The sequence below is a fragment of the Schistocerca americana genome, chromosome 2 (assembly GCF_021461395.2).
Source record: "Schistocerca americana isolate TAMUIC-IGC-003095 chromosome 2, iqSchAmer2.1, whole genome shotgun sequence".
In the NCBI taxonomy this organism is placed as follows: domain Eukaryota; kingdom Metazoa; phylum Arthropoda; class Insecta; order Orthoptera; family Acrididae; genus Schistocerca; species Schistocerca americana.
The window spans coordinates 446,822,406-446,844,769 of record NC_060120.1 but is presented as its reverse complement, the minus strand read 5'-3'; the positions used below and the strand labels follow the sequence as shown (position 1 = coordinate 446,844,769).

Here is a 22,364-nt window from a genome sequence, read left to right as displayed (position 1 = left end):
ATGAAATCAGGGATGAGGCTTTAGATCCCACATATTAATTTCAGAATAAATGTTATTATACAAAATTTAACACTAAACTAAGCTTCTTTATAATACTAGCTTTTATTTTAATATTAATTTCTTCTCAAAATTGTCATTTTGTCCAAAATCTGTTACAATTAGTGAGAATTTCCAAAGTTTCTGCTACATTAAGGCAATGGTTTATATGCAATCATTAAAAGAATGGAGGTAAGAAAGGAAAGATGTAAAGAAGATCATCTCATTAAAATGAGAACAGTTTCACACCAAACTGAAAATGTCCACTCAGTGCCAACTTGTAGAAATAGATTCTTATATCACTCATGACTGATGTGTTATATATAAATCTGGCACTAAATCCAAAAGTGTGTTATCTTTTGTCATATTTAATTTTAAAATCAATTACACTAAGTAATTCTGACTGTCATAATCTGTCCACAATTGCCATTCAAATGAGGTACATTCCCTCTCAGGTGCCAATTTCAGAATTACTCAACACACAGATAGTACTAAATTGTTTCAGTGAAGCTGCCTATACATAGTTCTTACAATTCTTAGTCCACATTCAAAGGATTCTTATATAAAAGAAAATGTTACATATGCAAAGAGTTTCTTTTACCAAAGCATAGAATTAAAGATATGAAAGAGGGGAGAAGAGCAGATTTACGTGGGCACAAAACAGAGACAGCACCATATATACCAGGGTCAAAGACAAAACTATCATAGCATGAAAGCAAAATGTGCCATCACCACAGAATAGTAGCCAATCCTTCAATTGAGGATATTCCACTATCATGCAAGATTACTAGCTTGTGTGTAGGGGGAAAAAAAGCAGCCTTCACAATGAGAACTTTTTTGTAGTAACTGAAGCTGTTGCTAACAGGTGTGATTGTTACCAAATTATTCATCTAATGACTTGTGGTTGCAAAATACTGACATAAATTGTCTAAAGAAGAATGGTAAAACTGTTGGAAGTTGACCTCTGGTAAGCTCAGTTTGAGTTCTGGAGAAACGTAGAAATGTGAGGTAATACCAACCCTGCAACTTATCTTGAGTGGTAGGTTACAGAAAAGCAAATCCATACTTCTAGCATTTGTAGAATTAGAGAAAGGTTTTGACAATACACACTGAAATTCTGAAGGTAGCAAGGGTACTATACACGCAGTAAAGATGTTGCGAGCTGAAGCGCACGACAGGGAAGCAATGATGGAGAAAGGAGTGAGACAGGATTCTAGCCTATCTACAATGTCATTCCATCTGTACAGTGATCAAGCAGTAATGGAAAACAAAGAAAAAATTGGAGGAGGGATCAAAGTTCAGGGAGAAGAAATAAAACTTTGCTGTTTGCCGGTGACACAGTCATTATGTTGGAGACAATGAAGCACTTGGAAAAGCAGTTGGACAGAATGGACAATGTCTAAAAAAGAATATAAAAGATGAACAATAAAAACATGGGCAATAGAATGTAGTTGAATTAAATTAGGCAGTGCAAAGGGAATTAGATTAGGAAATAAGATACTAAAAGTATTATATGATTATCGCTATTTGGACCATACAATAACTGATTATGGCTGAAGTGGAGAGGATACAAAATGTAGACTGGCAATGTCAAGGAAAGATTTTCTAAAGAAAAACTCTTCACATATAAATTTTACACAGAACTGAAACACAGACAAAAAGCAACAAGAAAAGAATAGAAGACTCTATAATATGGTGCTATAGAAGAATGCTGAAAAGAAGATGGGCAGATAATGTAACCAATGAGGTACTGAACAGAACTGAATCAAACAATGGAAAATCCAGAATGGAATGTAACAATATTATGAGAAGGGAAGTTGCTACTCACTATATAGTGGATATGCTAAGTCGCAGATAGGCACAACAGAAAGATTTTCACACTTAAAGCTTCCGGCCAGTGGCCTTTGTCAACAATACACGCACGCGAGCTAGCTAGCTGGGAGAGGGGGGTAATGCAGCTCACACACGACTGCACCCTCAGGCAACTGAAACCACACTGTGAGCAGCAACACCAGTGCACAATGGGAGTGGTGACTGGGTGGGAGAAAGGAGGAGGCTGAGGCATGGAGGGGAGGGATAGTATGGTGTGGTGGGTGGACAGAAGTACTGCAGGTTGGGTAGTGGGCAGAGAGGTGGTGAGGAGGGAGAGTTGCAGAAAAGGATAGAAATAAATAAAAAATTAAATTAAATAAATAAAAAACTGGGTGTGAAGATGGAATGACAGCTGTGTAGTGCTGGAATGGGAACAGGGAACAGACTGGACAGGCGAGGACAGTGACTGACTAAGGTTGAGGCCAGGAGGGTTACGTGAGCATAGGATGTGTTGCAGGGAAAGTTCCCACCTGCACAATTCAGAAAAGCTAGTGTTGGTGGGCAGGATCCAATGGCAAGGCTCTGAAGCAGTCACTGAAATGAAAGATATGTTTGGCAGTGTGTTCAGCAACAGAGTGGTCCACTTGTTTCTTGGCCACAGTTTGTCGGTGGCCATTCAAGTGGACAGACAGCTTGTTGGTTGTAATGCCTACACAGAATGCAGCACAGTGGTTGCAGCTTAGCTTATAGACTCCATGACTAGTTTCACAGATAGCCCTGCCTTTGATGAGATAGGTTCGATGAACCCTCTGCCAGGCACTTAAATGTGATTTGCAGAGTATCCATGTAGATGTAGATGTTAGTGACCCGACTGGAGCAGGTGGTTGCGGGAGGATATATGGGGCAGGTATTGCATTTATGTCATTACAGGGGTATGAGCCATGAGGTAAGGGATTGAGAGCACGGGTTGTGTAAGGATGAACGAGTATATTGTGTAGGTTCGGTGGACGGTGGTATACCACTATGGCAGGGGTGGGAAGGACAGTGGACAGCCAGATCCCATACCCACATACTGTTCCTGCATTGTTGCTTGGATCATGGAATCCCAAATGGCCTTATCAAATGACACATCTCTGATTGCCACCCCTCCTTCAACAATGACCTCCACCTGTTCAAATTATGCCAATCCTTAGGCCTCACGAACAGTCATGCAAAACCATATCAACCAAGCCCATACCACCTTGCAGTACCTCCTCTCCATTCGCAAGATTCTCCTGCTATGCACTCCCAAATTCCTGGAACCCATAACACACACTGAAATTCTTGCACTGCAAGAACTTTAGCAACATGCACGATGCCACCACAGAAAGCTCTCCATCCTGCTCACTTCTTACTCCCACCTTTCACTGTCCATCACCTCCGGAACAACCTCCAAACGTCCCCACACCCTGTCATAGCTGACAAACCCTGTCTTTCAGAGCTACTACACTTACCCCCACCCTCCAAAACTCTCACTCCCACCACCACACAGAATCCAGAACCTAACCAGATCTGCAACATAGTCATGAACCTTTCCTACAGAAGCCGTAGCTCCACAGAAATATCTGTCCTTTCCAAAGGTCTCACCTTTTGCCCCACTCCCAAATTCGATTATGCAGGAATTGTGAAAGACCTTCTCTCCTTTCCCCGATCGCTACACTGGAAACACTTTTTCACCACAAACCCGACCAATCAGACTCAACCAAAGACCAATATTGAACGATACATAACTCAGTTCAGTCCTCTATCCAACCATGATCCACCCTAACTGCCTCCAAACCACCTACTGTTAACTTTCTAGAATTTCTTAACCTCAAACCTTGCCTCACAATCATTCCCAAATCCCTCAACATGCAAACCAACCTTACACCTGCAGAAAGAATCACAGTCAACCATATAAAACTTGATCCTGACCATACAATCATACCTGCAGACAAAGGCTCCACCACTGTTGATTTGAACTGCAAGGATTACCTGGTGGAGGAACTGTCAACTGTCAGATACTTCCACCTACAAACCTTGCCACAGTGACTCCATTCCAGTAATCCAGCAGGATCTCCAGTCACTACTCAAATCTTTACACCCATTCCAGAACCCCTCTCCAGAGTCCATCTCTCTGCTCACCCCTACCACTCCACGCACTACTACCTTCTACATGCTTCCTGAAGTCCATAAACCTAATCATCCTGAAGTCCAAAAACCTAATCAATCATCCAGGACATCACAGTGTGGCCGATTACTGTGCCCCCACCGAAAGAATCCCTGCTCTTTTAGATGAACACCTTCAACCTATAACCCGGGACGTACCCCTTCTATATAAAATATATCAACCATTTTCTCCACTGACCCAAAACAGTTTTTGTCCCCTTACCACGTAGTGCCCTGCTTATCACTATTGATGCCACCACCTTTTACACTAACATTCTTAATGCCCATGGCCTTACCGCTATTGAACACTATCTTTCCAGACGTCCTATGGATTTCAAACCAACAACCTCCTTCCTAGTCTCCATGACCAACTTTATCCTCACCCACAACTACTTCTCCTTTGAAGGCATTACCTACAAACAAATCTGGGGTACGGCTATGGGAACCCACATGGCAACATCCTAAACCAACCTACTCATGTGTCTTCTAGAGGAATCCTCCCTAAACACCCAGAATCCTAAACCCGTCACCTGGTTCAGATTCAATGGTGACATTTTTACTATCTGGATCGAAGGTGAGGAAACTATCCACATTCCTCCAGAACCTCAACAACTTCTCCCCCATTTGTTTCACCTGGTCCTACTGAACCCAACAAACCACCTTCCTAAATGTTTACCACCTTGAATATGGCTACATCACGATCTCCATTTATATCAAATCTACTAACTAGCAGCAATATTTCCAATTCAACAGCTGCCACACATTCCATACCAAGAAGTCCCTTCCATACTGCCTAGCCACCCATGATTGTTGCATCTGCAGTGACGAGCATTCCCTCTTGAAATATACCAAGGATCACACTGAAGCCTTCACCGACTAATTATCCTCCCAACCTAGTACAAAAACAAATCACCCATGCCTTATCTTTCCAGTCTCCCACCACCTGCCAAAGCCCCACTGTTCGGCCACAGAGCAGCACTCCCCTCTTAACTTCACACCAACCAGGAATGGAAGCAACTTAATTACATTCTCTGCCACGGTTTTGATCACCTCTCGTCATGCACTGAAATGAGGAATGTCCTGTCTACTATCCTTCCCACCCCTCCCACAGTGCTATTCCACCGTCCACTGAACCTACACAATATATTCGTCCATCATTACACAACTACCACTCCCAATCCCTTACCTCATGCCTCGTACCCCTATAATAGATTTAGATGCAAGGCCTGTCTCCCACCACCACCACCACCACCACCACCACCACCACCACCACCACCATCAGTTCACTGACAAATATCACCTATTCCATAAAAGGCAGGGTTCCTGTGAAACCAGTCATGTGGTCTACAAGCTAAGCTGCAACCACTGTGCTGCATTGTATGTAGGCATGGCAACCAACAAACTGATTGTCCGCTTGAATGGCCATCGACAAACTGTGGCCAAGAAACAAGTGTAGTATCCTCTTGCTGAACACACTGCCAAACATGATACCCTTCATTTCAATGACTGCTCCACAGCCTGTGCCAACACCAGCTTTTCTGAAGTGCGCAGGTGGGAACTTTCCCTGGAATAAATCCTACGTTCCTGTAACTCTCCTGGCCTGAAACTTCTTTGGTCGCTGTCCTCACCCATTCCACACTACAAAGCCATCATTCCACTAACAGTATTTTTATTTATTCAATTTCATTTTTTAAGATTATTTCTCTCTATTTCTCTCCTTTTCCACAACTACCCCCACCCCACCTCTCCCCTGCCTACCACCCAACCTGCAGCGCTTCACTGTCCACCATGCCAACCATACTATCCCTCCCTGCCCCTGCTGCCCCCCCCCCCCTCCCAGTCTCCTCCTTTTCCCAGCCAGTCACAACTACCATGCACTGGTGCTGCTGCTCGAAGTGTGACTGCAATTGCCTGAGAGTGAAGTCGTGTGTGTGAGTGAGTTGCATGTGCACGCATCTATTGTTGACAAAGGCCATTGGCTGAAAGCTTTAAGTATGAAAATCTTTTTGTTGTGCCTATCTGTGACTCAGAATCTTCGCTATATGGTGAGCACTGAATATAATTGGGGAGGAAAGAAATTTGTGGCGTAACTTGACTAGAAGAACTGATCGGTTGATAGGACACATTCTGAGATATCCTGGGACACCAATGTGGCATTGGGGAGAGGGAGGGGTGCGTGCGTGCGGGGGGGGGGGGGGGGGGGGTGGTCGCACAAGTGTAGGGGGAGGGGGGTGAAATTGTAGAGGGAGACCATGAGACAACTATAGTCAGCAAGTTAATAACAATGTAGTAGTTATTGGGAGACTATGGGTTTGCACAAGATAGAATAGTGTGGAGGGCTGCACCACACCAGTCTTTGGATTGAAGAATGTGACAACTACTGGTAAGCAATAACTGTATATTACAACTGAAAAACTGCATAACATCATTTGCATCTCACAAAAAATTAAGGATTTATTCACAGTGAAAAGCTAATAAGATTGACTAGAAGTCCATATTTTTAATTGTATGAAATAAAAAGTGGGACTGCAACACTGTGATGAAGTTTGTCCCACCTACACTAATAGTAGCTGTGTTTTTGATAAAATCAGCTACTATGTTTTTGTTTTCCAAAATACTTTCAGATGTATCAGCATATATTATGAAATGCAAATAAAAAAAAAAAATCAACATTTCAACTGACAACTTCCCTATTTATAAGGCAGACTTCTCTCATGGAGTTTCATTTTCCTATAAAAATTTAAGACTTGATGTATATACATCTTATGGTGTAGTTTTTTGCATTAGGAAGCTATGTATATATTTTTATTGACTTTCAAACCTATCACTATATACACTATCACCCCCACGAGAAGTGTGATCTGGTGTGTTTAATTTTACTTTCATCCATGGATTGTTATTAAGGTCAGATTTTTGCGAAATTAAGCCTGTCTTACATTATAAACAAGTATTTCTGCAGTTGCCCATGAACTTAATTTATGATTAGGTTATGTCAGCTATTCTATGCCTTCAATATTATGAAGTGACTCACAACTAATTGTTCACACGAGAACTACCATGGCTACACACTGAATGGGGTTTGTTGCAACTTCTGCTCTCTTCACCACTATCGTATGAATCTGCTTCCTCAAGTCAGTTAACATTCAGATTGCTGCTGCTAAATTAACTTGTTACTGGCATGTAGCTTTGTTCCCCTGTGCAGATATTTTATCTGACAAAACAATGTGAAGGCATCAAAAAGAATATCCAGTGACAGTGCTCTCGGCAAAGAAGGCTGGTCTGTACAGTTTCCGATATGACAGACTTATCCTACAAGACAAACTAAGTACCTGCATGTGCAGCCAACACATGAAAAACCTTGGTCGATTTCCATTCCTTAAAGTCAATCATCATTTTCTGATCAATGTATAGTTTCAGACTGCAGAAAACCACATGTATATACAGGGTGTACATAAAGTCCAGGAACACACTATTTACTGCACAAGAGCTAAACATTGTACAGATGTCATACATATTGCATTTTGAAGAGAAACTCTGTAAGCTTTTTTACAAACATTCAATATTGGAACCATGAGTGACGCAGCAGACGTCAATACGGTAACTGAATTCTTGCCATACCTGTCCCAGCATGGCATTGTAGACTGTGGCAGTTGCTTCCCATATTCTCCCCCTTAGTTCTGCTACATAATGTGATAGAAGCAATACATACACCAGATCTTTAAAGTGTGCCCACAGAAAAAAGCCACATGGAGTGAGATCTGGTGATCGGGAAGGCAATTTCATGAAACAGCTGTCCCCTTCTGTAGCATGGCCGATCCATCGATGCGGTAGCTCCCTGTTTAGGTACCAACAAACTTCACGATGAAAATGGGGTGGAGCCCCATCCTGCTGAAAGACGAATGCAGAATCCAACTGCATTTGTGGCATCAGCTATTGCTGCAACATGTTGAAGTAGAAATATCCAGTGACAGTGCTCTTGGCGAAGAAGGGTGGTCCGCACAGTTTCCGATATGAAAAGGCATCTTTGGGGAATCACACTCAAATTCAATGCATTCGTGTGGATGCTTTGTACCCCAGATTCGACAATTATGCCTGTTCACATTCAGATTAGTGTGAAAACTGGCTTCATTGCTAAAAAGTAAGTGATCAACAATGCCATTCCCACCCTCATTCAATTGTTGCAACTGTGAACAAAACTCAAAACACTTGTTTCTCATTGTCATTGAGCTTCTGCACTAGCTCCAATTTGAATGGTTTCACATACAGCTGTCACAGGACTTCCACACAGTCATTGGAGCCATTTGAAGTTCACGGAATGCACGACGCATCAATTTCTTTGGACTCTTATGAATGTCTCTCATACACACTCCACGTTCACTTCACTCACATTGGGATGTCCGCTTCTCTTTGCCAGACACAAGCAACCCGTCTTAATGCATTTGTTGTGCCACTGGTAAATGGTCTTCCTTGTTGGCGGCTTATTTCCGTACTTAGTTCTAATTAGCAGTTGTAAAGCTGTAGCACACTTGTTTTTGTTGAACTCCAACACACAGAAAGCTCGCTCCCCACGTGAGCTTGCCATGTTTGCAACTAGCGCTGACTATCAGCAAATTACTAAACTACACTGTGGCAGTATACAAGAAAAAACTTTCAAGGTTTCTCTTCAAAATGACATATGTATGATATCTGTACAATGTTTGGTTCTTGTACAACAAATAATTGAAAGAGTTCCCAGACTTTATGTACACCCTGTATTACTAAACTCTTTTACAGGGCGAAGTGATTTCTTATGTATAGACAATTTTAAGTTTTTAAGAGGTATTTTCTTCACCTCAGATACTTATGGTTGTATGCTTCACTGTTTTCAGCACCTTTCTCGACATGAATGACAGTATGTGTTTTAGCACAAACAAGAGCAAATTACCATTGTCATCATTCTTATCTTCCACACAGTTCACCGTTTCCATGACAACATTATTAAAACGAGATCACAGCACCCACTTCAACACTTATCAGCAAGGCCAAGTATAGAAATGAAAGCTCAAGATTCACAGAATGTCCTGCTTCCTTACTACTTCAACTCTCTGCATTCTCAAAAACCTTCTGAGAAAGAGACTGCACTATCCAGTCACCATCGCTGACAGCATAGTAGTTCATCAGATTCTTGAACATTTGCCTGTCAACAGGTATGACATTTCATACCAGAAGTGGCTCTCTTGGGTGCAATAGTTCTTAACAGTAACAAAGCATTTGATTGCATTTGCTACCACGTGTCTATCATTTTTTAAAGATTATATAGAAGAATTCTTTATTAACTCTTTGAATTAAGGTATCTGGCAATTTTACATTACAGTATTGTCTAGCATTGCACTGAAATTTCACCATCATATCAAATGCTTAAAATACGATTGCAGCGGTACCTTATGCAACTGTATGGTAAGTATTTGTCAACCAGAGACTTGTCACCAACTTAATACAGGTCAGGTGTGTACTTTTACACCAAATAATGAGTTCGTAATTTCTTGTGCAAAAGACACACACACACACACACACACACACACACAGACACACAGACAGACAGACACAACCTGCTGATGAACTAGTATAAACAGTATCACACACCCACAAAACTTCTCTCCAGATCATAGGAACATGTTATACTAGTAATCCCACTCCCCTAATTCTTTTAAAGAATGAAATTACAGCAAACAGCTTCAAACATTTTATTATTTTACAAATGTGGTCATTATTTGACATTAAGATGAAGGATGCAAAATTACGTGGGTTTCATTACTTAACAATTATTCACACACAGACTAATGAACAAGTCAAAACCAAATCTGGTAAACCAAGTAAGTGATACCCTTTTTATGTCCATGCAAGATCTTTGTGCCAAATAGTACCAGGTATCAAACTATTTTAGGGTTGTTGGTAGTGAAAGTTATAAAAATACCTTAAATGTTACAGTATCAATTTCTTATTTTACTTGATGGTTATGTTACAAGACTTAATTTTACTTTTTATATAAATACAGTAAAAAATATCCATAATGCCTTGTCAAACAATGGACGAGTATAATCTAGTGATGTGCACTAAAAAAGCTACTGTTTCATGCAGCTTAATGTTTGTAGTATCTCCTGAGCTATGTATCTGACAATGATAATTTAGCAGGTGTCTTCAGTAGTGTATGTAGATACAGCCTGAAAAATTGTGTTGCATATAGAGTTTAATATTAAAGATTTAACAAATTAGTCATGTCAAATGACAGTTTTACTGCTTGCAGAGCAAAAAATGCTTTGTGTGCACGTGTGTGTGTGTGTGTGTGTGTGTGTGTGTGTGTGTGTGTGTGTGTGTGCGCGCGCGCGTGTTGCAAGGAAACTTTGTGAAGGTCACTATGCTCTCATTCTTAAATACTGGATGAATAGAGTCTGGGTAATCTGCACATGTCATGACTTACAATGCCTCAACCCACACACACAGTTTCTAAAATTAATAAACAACTTCGTATGTTCGACCTTAGATATGGGATTACCTCAATGATTACATGACAGCATTTTAAATTTTGTCAATAATTACACAAAATACTTAAATATTTGTTGCCCTTAGAAAGTTAGAGTTGTCTAACAGACAACATTCAACTGGGCACAGGTGACTCATAGTAACAGAGATTCAGAGTCTGCTTCACTTATAATTACTATATTTCTAGAAAACAAAACTATAGCTTTACAAAGGATATTTCATTTGATATGTTCTTCCTCTGAAGTAGGCCTACATATGAAACATTATGCTTATTAATGGTAAGTTTGCTTCTGGTCACTTTAAGAAATCATTACCTAATGTGATATGAAAAGAAATCCTATTTTGGGAAATACGGAAGCGTCCGATCCCACCTGTCTGCTTTGACCCATGACGTCACAAATATGGCGGAAACAAAAACAAACACACACACTTTCCACAAGAAGCCTATTGACACTAACGGGACAAGTGGGGGAAATGGGGTGTTTTGGGTGGGGGGGGGGGGGGGCAAACTAAATATAAACAAATTTAGACACCGTGCGTAGCTACAACGTGTAAGTGAAGACAGCCATGCATGAATACCCACCCACCTCGCCAGGGGTCGTAACCCATGCAACCCATAGAAGATAAAGATGCTTCAGTAGCTGATTAGTGTTTTTTGTCTTTTTTTAAAAAAAATCTTACGGGATAGAACAGATCAGAAAGATAAATATAATAAACTAAAACAGAAATTCGAGGAAACAGATAATTAAAATAAGTAATAAGTGTTTTTAAATTTAAAAAAAAAATCTCACGAGATAGAACGAACAGATCAGAAAAGTAAATAAAATAAGATAAAACAGAACTGGAGACAGCCACACTCAAACCAAACTCCGCGCCATCATGACTTCACACACGACACCCTTACGTCACAGGTCAAAGCCGACGCGTGGGATCTGACGCTTCTGTCGACCCCTATTTTGTTATTTTCAGTATCTGTTATCCAATGTTCATTACAATATCCAACAGCATAGTGGTACTTTTCAGAACTACAGGGGTTTCTTTGAAAGTGCCAAATTCTGTTCACTGATGCCCAGTGAGGCATACCATGATTACGGCTGAATAGTGACTTACCATACAAACAGCATATGTGCAATGCAAGGTTTCAGTGTGTACATGAGATTAATTACAGAGAACTCATTGGTAATGTTTTTGAGTCTTCACTTTTAAGACTATTAGCATCCAAACCACATTACATATAAAAGAAGTGCCAAAATGATAATACAAAACACACACACACACACACACACACACACACACACAAAAATCACTCCACTAGCCAAAATAGAAAAGCAAGTATTGCAAACTTTATTCCATCCTCATTGCAGAGTACATAGTTTATACAGAAAACTCGTTTCCACTATCATATTACATAAATGTATACATAAGAGGAATAAGTTAGAAAAATATTTAACGTCATTCAAATTCAGATGACTTTTTTCCTACACTTATCAAGTATAACAAAAAATTTAACTTTTACTGCACAACATTTTCCAACAGTCACAAACAGGTCAAGCATGAACACACTGTACTACTTCCGTATCCTCCCTAACATCACTTACACGAGTTCCTGAAGAATACTACTGAAAGTTCTGGTCACTTCCCATCGTTTATTTTAATGCTACCAAAGTACGACCTACGAGTATATATACCTTATATAAAATACAATAATAAAAGTGTCTGGAAGGGCACCTAATGAGGACGGAGGGGGGGGAAGAGGGAGAGGCACACCACAAATAAATAAACGTCACCATATACTTAGTAAGTTGCTTAGTAAAATAATTAATGTTAATGGACAAAATAACTAGTACAATGAAGTGCTTTCCATACGCTCTGATTGACGAATTACTACGCCTGATAAACGACAAACTACATCGCCATATTGAAATTGCAGTACAGGACCCTGCTGGTAAAGCAACAATATAATAAATTTACTGCAAATGCGTATTGCTGTTTCTTACCATTTCGACCAGTTCCCATCAACTGATCTAACATCGCCCTTATTTGATCATGAGCCGTCATTTTACTATACTCTCCAGAACGAAAATCAATTCACTCTATCTGCACAACGATCCCAAGGATTTTCCTCCAAACATTAATGTTGTCAGAGTAGTTATTGTAGCACCAACAGCAACGATATTTTTCCTCAGAGAGATAAAAGTTTGTTAACGCTCCAAAGAATAATTATTGTAAATTTAATGTAATCATTAACACGTTTGAAAATCCATTATTATGTTCCCGTGGTATTTGCTTAAAATTTATTTTTCTTCTAATTAGTAGTTACTCTGTTTTAAGCAAATCGTTGACGTCAACCGTCTAGTAAAAGCACTTGCCAGTTGCCACTTGCCAGTGTCTGTGACGATTTCTGAGGGTCGAGGGACATTTGAACTTGTTGAAAAATAAGGAGTTTGGTTATGCCTTACGTATTGTTACCAATCACGATATGATAAGCTTTGTGAGGTTTGAAATCATGAGTATGTTGGTGTATTGTTACTGTGCCCGCTCATTCGGGGTACCGGAAATTTAACCTTTCTGAAGGCGTGGCATTATGTTCATTAAATTGTTCAACATTCATTGATTATTTTATTATTATTATTTTAAAATTGAGATGGAACACTCCAAGGCAGATAGTCGTGCAGTTGTCGAAGCTGTTGATGCTGCGGAAGAATATGTCCAAAAACTGGAAGATCTACTGAAAACCCTTACTGAAGCGGAACATCAAGTATGAACATTTTCTCAGATTAGCAAATAAATGACTTTTCACGCTGGCTCACTCAACAACAGACCTGCAAAATAAGCATTCCTCTGTCACTCTGATCCCAAGCTTTCTATGAAACGTACATTTAACTGTACATAGCATTTTGTAAGGAAACCAAGAATACTTTAATTAGAATATGTGTGAGTAATTAGTGTTATTTTACGCTGTGGATATTGGTAATTGCATGAAAATTTCTCGATATTGAAACAGCAATTAACACATCATTGAGAAACATTCCCTGCGTTGGGCTTCAGAGGAAATCATTTATTTACAGAAGTCAGACAGGCTATCTTCTCTTCAGCATATTTGTTATCATTTATTGTTAGTGGTTTTTAGTTTACAGTGATGTCTTCGTACCTTCTCGGGTTTTGTAAAATAGGTTTTTATTCCATTAGGACCACAACATAAAATGTGTGCATTATGTCTCCTTTGCTCATTGGTGTTGTGATACATTCCTTGAAATGACAATTTTTTGCTGCAAGATTTATTTGCTGTGCTCTATGTGTGTAATTGCTGGCAAAATTTTTAAGCTGTTGTTTGTATTATATCATAGTGAGGTGTGAATGAATGAAATTTTATTGTCGTTTAGCTATTACAGCAATTGACAAAGTCAAGTTACATATATACAAGTTACACAGCATATATACATGGGTTAAAGATCAATACGTGACACAGGTTTTACATAAAATACAATATTTAAAATGAAATAATATGAAAGCATTGCATCATAACTGATTCAGTTAAAGAAATTATGCTGCACTCTCCAAATCGGTACCACTATGATATTTTACAGTCGTAAAATTCCTGAAGTGAGTAGTATGGATTTGCAGCTAACCAACTGAACAATTTGTCTTTTAAATAAATCAAATGGAGCTTCTACCCATTCTAGTGGCAAATTATTAAACATCTTCATACCCACAACCCACATATGGAAGTGGTGACACATCTTTCAGGCAATGTTATGAGTTAGGCCTATCATCAGAATGCCATTGTTACAGGACACAATGATTATCACATGTCGAACAGCATCCTTGTCATTTGTATCTTCATATTTGGAGTAAATGATGTTATGACTGTACACTTTAGCGCCCACTTCCTGAAGTGTTCCTTTTTACTGTAATCTTGTTTAATTAATGGTTTTGGCAATTAATTGATAAATGTATTTTGTATGTCTGAGTTTTAAACGCCATTATTGTTTGTCCTGCTGCGTACTTCTCTTATTACTGTCAAGTATTGTTATGGGCTGTGTATGACTTTCTAACTTTTGTGGTTTTATAGCCAATTTACAACTTACGTTGCCTTCTTTGTTATCGTCTGTGTATATTACATATTTCAATTACTTATAGTCAGTTTGCTAACCTCTGCTACTACCATTTTTTATATCTTCCATTTTCAATCTTGTTTTTTATTGCATATTGTTCAGCTTCGTAAACACATATGGATAGTTATAAAATTGATACTGTGCTGCTGCTTCTCACACCTCCTCTGTAATCTTTATTGTGATGACATACTGCTCGGTGTTTGGACTGAGGCTTAAATCGGGTTCTAAAGTGACAGTTTGGTTGCGATTTGATGAAACGATGGTTCTGGTAACATACTGAATATAGCCTTGTCTAGTTGATGTGTTCATAATGGATGACACTCGTTATACATTTAATTTATTTTTATTTATTCATCCCCTTGCAGGGGACTCCAACTTATTGAAAGCACCTTCAGTGCTGGGCAGGTTTTTAAATCAAAGACTGTGCCAGCAGTAGGTAGCTACTGGCAGGGTGACTGAAGGTAAGAGTGGTCTTGTCAGAGCAGTCAAACAAAGTGTGTCCCATAACATAGGGTTAGGAGGGCTCTAGGGTTGTGGTGAAGCTTAGTTTCCCAAAGGAGGAAATCTTATGGAAATCGTGGTCCTCTAGGCTGGGGTTGGGTATGGGGCTGATAACCCCATACTGTAAAGAAAGGCAACTGGGAATATATGCATCAGATACTGGAAGGAAAATACTTATCACAATCCCATCAAAGGAAATATATAAATGATTCGACAATAGCAACAGGGAATGTAAGGACGAAGCTTTAGCCTGGAAAAGTGGAAGAAATGGTCAATGAAATCTTAAAATTCAAGAATGGTATTGCAGGGCTACAGGAAATAAGATGGCAAGGAAATGGGCAGATTGGCACATGTGAGTACTCATCGGTATATAGTGGGCCAGAGGAAAGAACTGACCAATTTGGTACTGTGTTTATAATAACCAGGAATGCTAGTGAAAGCTTATTAGACTTTTGAACATATTAATGAAAGCATTTACAGAATAAGAATAAGAGGGGAATTTAGGAACATATTGATACACATGCACCAACAGAAGGAAAGGAGGATGTAACAAAAGAACAATTCTATCAAGACAATTCTATCAAGATTTTGAAAAAATATGTTGCTCAGTGCCCAAGTATGACTTGATACTAGCAGTGGGAGATTTTAACCCAAAAATTGTGAGGAATGAGCATCAACACAGTCTTTAGAAAACATGCATTGCACAAAGAAAACAATGAAAATATAGATCTACTGTGTCATTTCACAGAAGGGAATAATATGATGATTAAGAGCACTTGTTTTCCACTTGAAAAGATCCGTCAGGGTACGTGAAAGTTGGCAGTCAATGGAATCATCAGCCAGATTGACTATATTTTAGTGAATGTCCACCACTCCATCTCGATTATACGTGGGTTGGAACTTAAATAGTGGCAACTATTTATTCACACCCGATAGAAAAGAGTTACATGTTTGTACCTGTTACTGTCCTTCAAAGTAGTCACCAGTTTTGTGTAGAAACCGTTGCCAGCGATGTGGAAGGCATAGTATACCTTTAGCAGAGCCTGTTCTGTTGATGGTGCGAATGCAGCGGTCTACTGCCTGTCGAATCTCTGGAACAGTTCTGAAGTGAATGCCACAAAGTGGTTCCTTCATCTTCAGAATCAAATCAAAGTCACAAGGACTTAGGTCTTGGGAACATGGTGGATGGTGCAGTACTTCCCAGTCCCATCGACCGAACAGAGCAGCGACAGCTTGCGCTGTATGCGCCTGCACATTGTTGTGCAAAATGATGGGTGGGTTGTGCAGTAAGTGTCGCTGCTTCTTTCGCAAAGCTGGTAGCAGGTAATGCTCCAAAAACGAGCATTAATACTGTGCATTGACGGTGGCATTCTCTTCAGAACTGTTCCATAGATTCGACAGGCAGTGGACCGCTCCATTTGCACTATCAACAGAACAGGCTCTGCTAATGGTATACTATGCCTTCCACATCACTGGCAATGGGTTCTACACAACGCTGGTGACTACTTTGAAGGACAGTAACAGTAGCAAACCTGTAACTTTTTTCTATCGGTTGTGAATAAATAGTTGCCTCTATTTAAGTTCCAACCCTCGTAGATGTACAGAGCTGCTGTGGACCAAATATGACTCGTATCACTATGTGATAAAATCAGTCTTGAGAGAGAAACTATCACTGTAAATAGCAGTTGAACAGAAAAATAGGATGAATTGGAATTTAGGCAGACTTAAAATTCCTATTCAAATGAAAAAATATGTACTAACACTAAGTGGGAACCTGAGTAATGAAGTGCCACCAGCGGGAGTAGTTCAGAGGTGAAGCAGGATTGAAAAAGCCATTAATAAGAAGAAATAATGGGTGTGAGAAGAAATAGAAGAATCTAAAAATAGTTTGGAGAAAACTGCAGATTAGCAATAGAGAAAAAAGAATAGAGGAAGAACGGGATTGTTACAAAGAAAAACAAGAAATAACATGGAGCAGTATAGAGAATAAAGGAAAAGAGCTAACAGACTGCGCAAGAGATAAAAAACCAGAGTGGACCAAGAACAAATTCCAAGAACTAGAAGAGCTAAAGAAACAGAGTGAAATACGAAAGTCCCGTAATCCTTTAAGGAAAGTAAGTAGTGTATGTGAGCCAAAAATAAAGGCATGCTCAAATGTAGATGGGAAAAAGATAAGGTTGTGGGCAGTACTTCAAAGATGCACTAAGTAACAGCTTAGGAGAAGAATAGACAGGCCCACAGGAAGAAAAAGGGAGCTAGAAGCAAAAATGATGTAAGAAATCCAATGCTGCAAGAGGTTCCTCTGAATACCCATAAGATGAAACACGTTCAAGCCCCTGGTGATGACAGCTCTGTATTAATAAAATGTGGTGGAAGTGCTTAGTAAATGAGCTGTGCATACTAATGTCAGACATATGGTAAACTAAAACCATGCAGGATAACTGGAAAACAGGAATAGTAATCCCCATTTATAAGAAAGGAGATAGAACAGCATGTGAAAATTACATAGGTATAACATTGTTAGCCTGACTTATAAGTTGTTAACGAGTATTCTGAATGAAAAGTGCGCAGAAAGCATACTTTGGCAATAGTGTGGTGTTAGGCCAGACAGAGGCACAACTAATCAAATGAAACTTCCTGGCAGATTAAAACTGTGTGCCCGACCGAGACTCGAACTCGGGACCTTTGCCTACTGGCAGAAGTAAAGCTGTGAGTACCGGGCGTGAGTCGTGCTTCGGTAGCTCAGTTGGTAGAGCACTTGCCCGCGGAAGGCAAAGGTCCCGAGTTCGAGTCTCGGTCGGGCACACAGTTTTAATCTGCCAGGAAGTTTCATATCAGCGCACACTCCGCTGCAGAGTGAAAATCTCATTCTGGAACTAATCAAATATTTGTGATAAGACAAATGATGGAAAAGTTCTGTGAACATAATATAGATCTGCATTTCCTGTTCATTTCTTTCAAACAAGTCTTCGGCAGCATAAACTCGCAAGTAATACACAAGAGTGCTGAGGGAAGCTATTATATGTGCCAAGCTAATAAATGTAATCAAAATTGACAGTGACAAACGAGCTAAAGTAAAAATAGTTAACATGACAAGTGAAAGCTTTGTCTTCAATAAAGGGGCGAAGCAATGTGATAGTCTCTTCACTGTCTTCAATATAGCCCTTCTTACGTTTTGGATGCCATACAAACATATGACATACAAACTTCCCACTTCTTTTATACGGGGTGACTTACTTGAGATTCACAGCCGATCTTCTTGGCTGGCTAGCTGGGCTGCTGGACTTCTTCTCCGTAGAATGACGCTAGGTATGGGAATATTTAAGCCTCACTCTCTGCTTGTGAAATAAGTAGATAAGCAAAATTTACTTTTCATCAACCACTGGTATATTTGAACTCCATACAGAATAAAATTGTCCCTTTCCACATACATATATGACTTCCAGTAAGTCACTCGCTCCATCCAACGTTAGAACAAATTTAATTACATTTATAAAAGAGTTGACGTAATAACCATGACTCTACTTCACATGAATCATAAAATAGGTCTTGCCTTTAACAAGGCTGGCTTAAGAGTTTTTCAAGATTACTTTTTCAGCTGTTCTTCTTTCACATAACAATAGTCAGTGATGCAATAGGCACAGAGCTGCTTAAAAACTCCGTAGTTCTTCCTCTAAAACATCTATGGATTGCCCGACAAGTACTTGTCGGTGCTGTTCAACCGGCGCGTCTACTTTCTTCTTGCGACTGACTTTAAACATGCACACACAAACATTTCACGCACAGAAGGTAGGATTTTACCATCCCACTCTCGTATCTAGAATATTGTGTGTTCGAGATGGTAGGAAGCTGAGTGGTTCTAGAATTTACATAGAAATTATCGAATCGCTACATATCGCTCCCCCACCTCTCTCAGATCGAACATGTGATATGATTCATAATAACATTTCATATTTTAACAATATACTTTTTTTTTTTTACATTGGTTTGTATACGTATCTCTCCTCTCTATAACAACAATCTTTCTCTCATTGTTTCTCTATTCTTTTCTTATTTTACGTTAACATTAAGACATGAGCATTCACTCAAGGTTTGAGTCAGCTTTTCTAATGTTGAGGAATTGTGAGGACTTTATCTCTTTTCTTTATTTTCTTTTCCATTCGAAAGCTTCAGGTGTTTATGATGCATGAGTAATCTATTTTCCATTCTTACCTTTTTTTACTACCTTTTTCCTAGTATGTACTAGTTTCATTAGATGTAGCTTGGAGGAACTCTGGGTGAAATAAAAGTGTTCTTTTGATACTCATTTACTTCTACAAAACATAATAATGCTAGTCGTTCATAGAATTTATACTTTCCAGAATAATTCCTATAAAATTTGTAACTTTTGTAACGATACTGTTCCCTTCTCCTAGGACCAGCACCTATTCTTACTTGTGGGTTGACCTTATGAGAGCACTTCCTCTTTCCATTCTGGTAGTTACACCCCTTGTAAAACAGCCCCCCCCCCCTTTTTTTCCCCCACAGGTCGTCCTACCCCCAGGTGGGTATGCCTGCCCTATATACTTAGTGAATGCTTGGTATGTTCCCCTTATACTTTCTGGGTAGGCCTCACGGTTCATTACCCTCGTACACATTTCTATGTATAACATAATTAAGTATTTTCTGGTAAAGATATAACTCTATCTTAAGCCTCACATTTATTCTTTAATACATCATTTACTCCCTAGAGTTCTCCTCTACTTATGAACTTCTATACTTTCAATAGATACTATGTCAACATGTCCCACTATCCTTCAGTTCATTGGACTATTTATTATACTGACATTTCTTATTGATCATCATGATTAACGTTCTCTCCAGCTTTCGTTTTCTCTCTTTGTTCATGCCTCTTTCTTAGTTTATATACACCTTTTCTTCTGTATATTTGCTGTAGAACCTTCATAGCTTCCTATATATGTGTGCATATTTCTAGACCTACCCACATTTTCCCCTACAACACTTGGCGGTTCATATATTGTGACAGGCTTTCTAGTCTGTAATTGTATATTTGTGTCTAAGTGTATCCTTGTGTATACCGTATTTACTCGAATCTAAGCCGCACTTTTTTCCGGTTTTTGTAATCCAAGAAACCGCCTGTGGCTTAGAATCGAGTGCAAAGCAAGCGGAAGTTCTGAAAAATATTGGTAGGTGCCGCCACAACTAACTTCTGCCGTCGAATATATGTAGCGCTACACAGGCAAGCTTTGTAGGCACAAAGATGAATACTGGTGCCAAAACCTCTGCGTCATTTAAAAAAAAGGGGGGTGGAAGACGAGCTTTTTTTCTCCGCCCCCAGTTTCGACCACTGCATTTTCATACATTATCCAACGAAGTAAATACAAATTCCGTATTGTTCATCTTCGTATGTAGCAGAATTTCAATGTACTGCGAAAATCCGACTGGCAAGACTGTTTGGGATGTTTGTCAATATGGCCAATTCCTGAATGTTTTTGCTACCTCTGAGAAGAGATGGTTGCTAATAGGAACTGTTTGAATTGTGAATCACATGCAGTATTCTCTTCACCATAAGAAAGAATACGAATATAAACATTTTGCAACATATTGTTTCATGTTTGCTGCTATCTCAATTAAATCATGTCTGCCTTATAAACTACGAAACTAGAGTGAGACAACAGCAAACGTGGAAGAATATAAATATCGTGTAATGTATATATTCGTATTATTCTTATGTCTAATAGTGATACAGTCAGAAATGAAGCACGGCAACTGACTAGGTTTTTAAATCTAAGATGACTAATTTCTGTGCAGAATTTGATGTACTAAAGAAGCGGCCGCAAAGATTTTCAAACTGAGAAAAATTTCGCTAAACTCTCGTTCAGAACATCATCTTCATACGCAGTTTATCATTTGGTTCTTGTTGATCATTATCAAAGAAAGCAGCAGTATAAATAACAACAAATAGCAGTCTCTTGCCATTGTTTGGCTAATGAGACGATTCCTCTCTCTCTTTTTTTTTAGTTATAAGCGGCGACAGCGCGCGCAAAAGCAAAGCCATGCCGCGACAAACAATGCATGACACAGTACAGTAATGCATTTTCAGCTTAGAGTGACGTAAACACCTATAACAAAGAAAACGGCACTTATCAGATCAAAGAAAAATAAGCAATCGATTCAAACCAGACGAAACACGTGAAAAAGGAAGGGTACCCGTATAAATACGGACGGAGCGCCTGACGCATAGCAATGGCTACCTGGTAAAGCTTAACTGCTAAGCTTACGACTCGAACCAAACTACTGTAGCTGTATCGTCATTCATTCGACCTAAATTGTGTCTCGTATTACAATGGACCAACTTTGTTTCAATTTGGAGGTGCGGCCTAAAACTTTTCTCTCCCCTTGAATTTCGAGTTTCAAATTTCAGGTGCGGCTTAGATTCGGGACATTTTTTTTTTTCCTTTATTTCGAGTCTCATTTTTCAGATGCGGCTTAGATTCGAGTGCGGCTTAGATTCGGGTAAATACGGCATGTGGATGTGTGTTCGTGCAGTCTGATTCTTCAGCCTTCTTATCTAAAGATAAGATGTAGATTATTAGAGACCATGGAAATAAGGAAGGACTTCAGTGATAGAAGTTTATGAATATGGAAAGAGGGAAAAAATAGACAGGTCCTCAAATGAGAAGTAAGTAAGGAAAAGATAGATGTGGATGCTAGGATCGAAGAAGAGAAAGAAGATACCTCTCAGGTACTTGAGTGAGACGCTGGAGGTGGTTTGGTGTTAAATCGTGTCCTACAGAACGGACTTGTCCCACCTTCACTGTCGAGGTCCCCCAGGAAATTCTAGCCACCCTATGGAAACAGCAAATGGTGGAGAATCATGCACCCTTGTTTGTGACGGTTGTTTGAAATGTGTGCTGTGTGTTTTGTGTTAATCATGATTTATCTGTTCATGTAAATCGTGCTCTTATCTACAATACCCACCCCTTTCAAAATTTATACAAACCATCCCATCTATACCACATCTCATTAAAGGTATAAAATATTCGATACAAAATAAAAAAGCTATACACTTCGGTATCACAGTTGTTTAACTAGCCACATCATATTATATTATCCATAAATATAATAATCTATTCGGCTTATTTTGTCCTTCTCTGTTTTATAGTCATATTCTGATTTCTAAGCAATAAGACT

The 22,364-nt window shown here is 39.3% G+C and overlaps 2 protein-coding genes and 1 non-coding gene across 5 annotated transcripts in view; 2 read left to right on the top strand and 1 right to left on the bottom strand.

The window, feature by feature from the left end:
- LOC124595338 (putative RNA-binding protein Luc7-like 2) overlaps nucleotides 1-12,708 on the bottom strand; it is a 43,600-nt gene extending 30,892 nt beyond the window's left edge. For 2 of the 3 annotated variants that reach the window (XM_047134050.1, XM_047134049.1), the window contains exon 1: nucleotides 12,552-12,687. Coding sequence is in view for 1 of the 3 variants with exons in the window: in XM_047134048.1 (XP_046990004.1) it covers nucleotides 12,552-12,612 (61 nt within the window). In the remaining 2 variants the exon portion in view is untranslated. Of the gene's footprint in view, nucleotides 1-12,551 lie in introns of all 3 variants that reach the window. The other variant, XM_047134048.1, reaches the window with a different exon arrangement.
- An 86-nt stretch (nucleotides 12,709-12,794) lies between these two features.
- LOC124594083 (cytokine receptor-like factor 3) overlaps nucleotides 12,795-22,364 on the top strand; it is a 48,565-nt gene continuing 38,995 nt past the window's right edge. Inside the window, exon 1 of the mRNA XM_047132434.1 lies at nucleotides 12,795-13,312. Within this exon, the coding sequence (XP_046988390.1) occupies nucleotides 13,199-13,312 (114 nt within the window). The 5' untranslated portion in view covers nucleotides 12,795-13,198. The remainder of the gene's footprint in view (nucleotides 13,313-22,364) is intronic.
- On the top strand, nucleotides 17,901-17,975 carry Trnap-cgg. The gene has a single exon. It is a non-coding gene; the product is annotated as a tRNA-Pro (tRNA).